The 5020-nt window shown below is 43.7% G+C and overlaps 1 protein-coding gene across 2 annotated transcripts; it reads right to left on the bottom strand.

Annotated features, from left to right (window-relative positions):
• On the bottom strand, positions 1 to 4476 carry SARC_12956 (the record flags this gene model as incomplete). 2 transcript variants are annotated; one of them, XM_014292927.1, is made up of 6 exons in its annotated part: positions 1 to 97; positions 540 to 629; positions 1259 to 1321; positions 1616 to 1697; positions 2373 to 2529; positions 4291 to 4476. In XM_014292927.1, coding segments are annotated over 5 exons (533 nt in total), but the record flags the coding sequence as incomplete, so codon positions are not given. The 2 variants fall into 2 exon arrangements, with proteins under 2 accessions (XP_014148402.1, XP_014148403.1); XM_014292928.1 differs by having other exon boundaries at positions 1 to 629.
• Positions 4477 to 5020: the final 544 nt, after the last annotated feature.

Genomic DNA, 5020 nt, shown 5'->3' on the forward strand with positions numbered 1-5020 from the left:
CGCCGTGCGTACGACATTCATCAACAACTAGTGGCAGCAAACTTCCGGACCCAGGTCTTCATAGCCAGTCTAGTAGGTGATGCTCTCCTCTGCACACCTGATATAGAAAACACAGTTGTGTGACGAAGCCGTGCGATGTGCAACACCACCTTAATGATGATTTGACTATCGCTAGAATGGCTTGCTCTACATTGACATGCGATGTGTACCCTCATATTGGGGTGTCTATAGATATTGGGGTGTCTATATCACCGTCTATAGGTTGCTGCGCGATATTAGCAACGTGTGTAGGCGAGACATAAAGCATCGGCCCCCTTTCGCTTGCTAACATATCATCGTGCTGCCACGTCTTTGCCCCATGCCACCGACTGTCCTAAATTGCATAGACTAGGACTACCGCAATGCGACACAACGTGCTCCACCACGCTTGACCTCCCCATCCGTCATCTATACACGTCGATGTATAGACGCTAGTCGTTTCCATCCTAGGTTGACTCATGGGGGTTGATATACGATGTATATAACCATATAGCACCCACCTACAACAAGTATTAGATACCACACTGAAGTGCGTCCGCTTGGTACTACCACCAGGCTTCCATGCCCAGCCCATCGTCCTTGACAGATGCCTATCGTAAATCAAGCAAACAATCGTGAGAATTTGGGACAACCATAAGGAATTCAGCTTGAGCTATAAATCAACTGGGATAAAAGTGCCACGTAATTTCGGTGTTCGGTTGCTGGTGGGGTGAATAGAATTCATCATGGTAACACAGCTCGATAGGCTATTGATTGGCAATCAGCATATATATGTCTCAATGCACAAACTGGTGCTTGAGTTAACGTACCACCCACCACCAGCAACAAGGAATGAGGTGTTGCATGTTTTCGAAATGCATTCCGGAGCTACACGCTAGCACCATGGACAGTCGTACACGATAGCTGTGTAATCTCATTCTAATCAATGAATTCCGCACATGTGGGCGACAACACGCCTTAAAAAAAAGCATACATAGACAAGACAAGCATGCATGGACAACTAAACACAACCACACAACCAGCGCAACAAGGCACGAACCGGAGAATGGTACCCGTGCACAGACACCAAGTCAGCGAGACGACAACCCCCTCGTATTCGGTTTAAACCACTTTGTCCACAGTGTACGGGGCAGTGGAAGTGTCAATCAACACGAAAACCTGGATGCAAATTCGCATGTAGAGACCAATTCAACCAGCTCGTGCATATATCCGTCCTTACCGTCAAGAAGTAGGCTATCTTGGTTGTGTCGAACCCGCCCACCTCGGCGTCTTCCTCTGCCCCCTGAAGAATATATGCGATCGTAGATAATAAAAGTCAGCAACTAAAGCTCTACTTACTCAGGCAATGAAAATATCGAGAGTAGGAGGACAAGGTTGATACAACGTTTTTCTGAGAAGAATCATGCACAATCACATACAATAATAACACACGCGCGTATCCGATTGCAGATAAACGTAGCGATGCCATAAGGTCCATGGATTCGAGTATGGATAACAAGCATGTGCAACCGAATCATTTGAAGCACCAGGTCGTTTAGTGTGCAACTTCGCAGTCTTTGTACATTGAAACTCTTACCGGTTTATTGTCGAGAGTGGCTGTGGTTGCTCGTGCTGCATTGTCGTCGTCCGTTGTGGGATGTACGTCCTTGAACGTTTCACTGAAGCAATGAAACACACGTGGGGTTAGGACGAACCTGGTAGCAGTAACGTGTAAGTGATGGTGTTGTGATATTGAAGGTGGGATCGATCTGGATATATCGGGTGGTACCTCTAGGTATGGCTTAAGCCCAACACATAGTACGTTACAGCTACTTTATATCCAACCTTCAATTCCTGCTATATATACATGGTTCCGGATGGACGCAATCATCACAAATCAACAAACGAAGCCACAGATCCAAAACAGATTATATATATACATAATATACATATATATATATATATATATGTGTGTGTGTGTGTGTGTGTGTGTTTGTCGTTCGAAATTTTCGATACCTCAATATTCCAGAATACAGGTAGGTATACCATAATCTAATGCACACACGTCACCCAGCTCTCCCCCATACCCCGCGTGAGCTATACATAAGAACACTAGAGCAGCTGACATACTAACAAGGAAATCCCAAATATAAAATATATATATAAATTACTCTACCCAGTTTCTGGAGACGACAGTGTGACCAATATCCACGCAGCTGTTAAATCACAAAAATAGAGAATGCACTATCCATACGCAGGCGAACCTACACAACAACCCAGCCCGCCCTATGCTCTATGCGTGCGTCAAGCACAGCAAAGTCAAGGGTCATCCGTACAACGCCCACAAACAATACCTCACGACTTTGAAGCGGATTGGATGGCCCACATCGTAGTACATTTTGTGTTCGCCATCCGCCAGGAAGTACCAGGTCTGCGTCTCTTCCTCAAAGAACACATTGTCACGCATGAAGTGCGACGGGATGAAGATGTCGTCGAAGAAGCCCAGCGACACTGAGGCAGAAGCGAGATACATAGTGTAAGTGGCGATGAGATATACTGCCGTGTGACAAACTGTTGGAGCATGGGGGTTCGATGGATGTAATATGTAGGTGGATACAAGACACATGGGGTTGGTTCGACGGATGCTATACGTAGGTGGATACAAGATACATGGGGTTGGTTCGACGGATGTCATACGTAGGTAGATACAAGACACACGGGGTTGGTTCGACGGATGCCATACGTAGGTAGATACAAGACACATGGGGTTGGTTCGACAGATGCTATACGTAGGTAGATACAAGACACATGGGGTTGGTTCGGCGGATGGTATACGTAGGTAGATACACAACTCATTGAGTTGACAGTGACCTTATATATAAATCCATGGATAGATACATACAATTCTGACACAGATACAGGAAAACCATAATCGTGAAGTGCATTTCGACACACATATCAACGTGGCACACATGCACAATTGGGGGAAGAGTGATTGAGGATGCGTGGGCGAGACACGACATGAACAGACGTGGGTGAGAACATCATAGACTTATCCCAGAGTCGAAGTCTATTCGTGTATATGTGTGTGAGAGAGGTGGGTGAGAACATCAGAGACATATCCCAGAGTCGATGACTATTCGTATATGTGTGTGATGGAGAGAGATGGGTGAGAGCATCAAAGACATATCCCAGAGTCGAAGACTATTCGTATATATGTGTGTGGTGGAGAGAGGTGGGTGAGAATATCAGAGACATATCCCAGAGTCGAAGACTATTCGTGTATGTGTGTGTGGTGGAGAGAGGTGGGTGAGAACTTCAGAGACATATCCCAGAGTCGAAGACTATTCGTGTTTGTGTGTGTGGTGGAGAGAGGTAGAGGTAAGGAATGAAAGCGCGATAGGGTCACTAGCAAGAGACATAGTGGCTGAGAATGTTTGCAAAGCGTGGAGAAAGGCAAAGTGCCACGGGCGCATGTTGTATTGCAGTTGTGTATGTGAACGCTAGTGTTCGTGGTTGCCATGATGAGAGTATTTGAGTTCCCATTGAACCGAAAAGCGATAAAAATTGTAACGGAAGCACAGCCCAGAAGGGTCATGTCAAAGACTATGCATCGGACCTGATTCATGAGATATACCACGGCAATAAGTAAATAGCACCAGGGAGGTAGTACACGCATAAGCGAGCCAAACACTCAAGACAAACAATTACAATTTAACTCTAAGGCTACGAAGATGACGCGCCTACACAGAGCGATAGACCAACAAATGCAAGTTACCACACACGCATCCAAAGCAATGGCAATTGAGAACAGCTCTCGCTAACTCACACCCAAGAAAATACCCAATGAACAATTGGAGATGAGATTCGCCATAGGTGCTTTCATGCACTACCCCAACTATATGAATAAATAGAAATTTGTATTTATACATGGACAAGACTCGCATACTAAAAGGCAGCAAAAGGTGCAAAACAGAACCAATGTTAACCATCTTCGAGAGACATCCTATTGGAGAATTGCAAAACAAAACTGCAGACAAAAAAATGCTGGCGTGTCATTTGATATACAGACACGATACACTTCCACACAGAACATACAGATTGAGAAGCTATTTACTGGTACATGATCATACGCACACACCCAGAGGCAAAAACCCTTGTAACTCCATTTATACATATGCGGGTGCCACCTCTTTCTCGGTTCGAACTCGAGCTCTGCCCGTGCTTAGAGCTTCCCACTTCTTTAAAGCAGGACAGAGTGAAGAAACTTACCCTGTAGACCGTCCTTGCCATTTTGAAGCACCTTGCCTGAGATAGTCTCCCCAACAAACGGCCTAAACACAACGTAGCGAAACTTGACATGCACATGGGCCGATCCATCGAGTGGGTAAAGGTACTGATCCCCTTGTTCTAGGATGTCGTACAATGCAATAAACAAGCCCACGTCTTTCTTCACCTGTGCGTTTGGGAGTATACAAACATATACAGATGGGCTTAACATATATACAAACCACTTGCGTACCATTGTGGTGACCAAGCACCGACCAGTTAGAGCATGAAGATGCCAAAGCAATGAAATGATAAGTATTTATCAATATATATATGTATACATGTATATATACCCATGATATACACACATCCATACATAAATAAAAACATAAATACATACGTACATTTATTAATACAGGTAACATTCATTAATACAGGTAACATTCATTAGTACAGGTAGACATAAATAGATACATACGTACACACACTCATTTCCACACCCACACCCAAAGACATAAATATATACATACATACACCCTTTCATTTCCACACCCACACCCAAAGACATAAATATATGCATATATATATACATAAAAAATTATATACATATATAAACAAACAGGCCCTCTCTCTCTCTCTCTCACACACATATATATATATATATATATATGTATGTGCACTTATTTATAATATATTATAATGTAATAAAATAGAATAATAGAATTATATATAT

The sequence above is a fragment of the Sphaeroforma arctica genome (genome assembly GCF_001186125.1).
Source record: "Sphaeroforma arctica JP610 unplaced genomic scaffold supercont1.2754, whole genome shotgun sequence".
Taxonomy (NCBI): Eukaryota; class Ichthyosporea; order Ichthyophonida; genus Sphaeroforma; species Sphaeroforma arctica.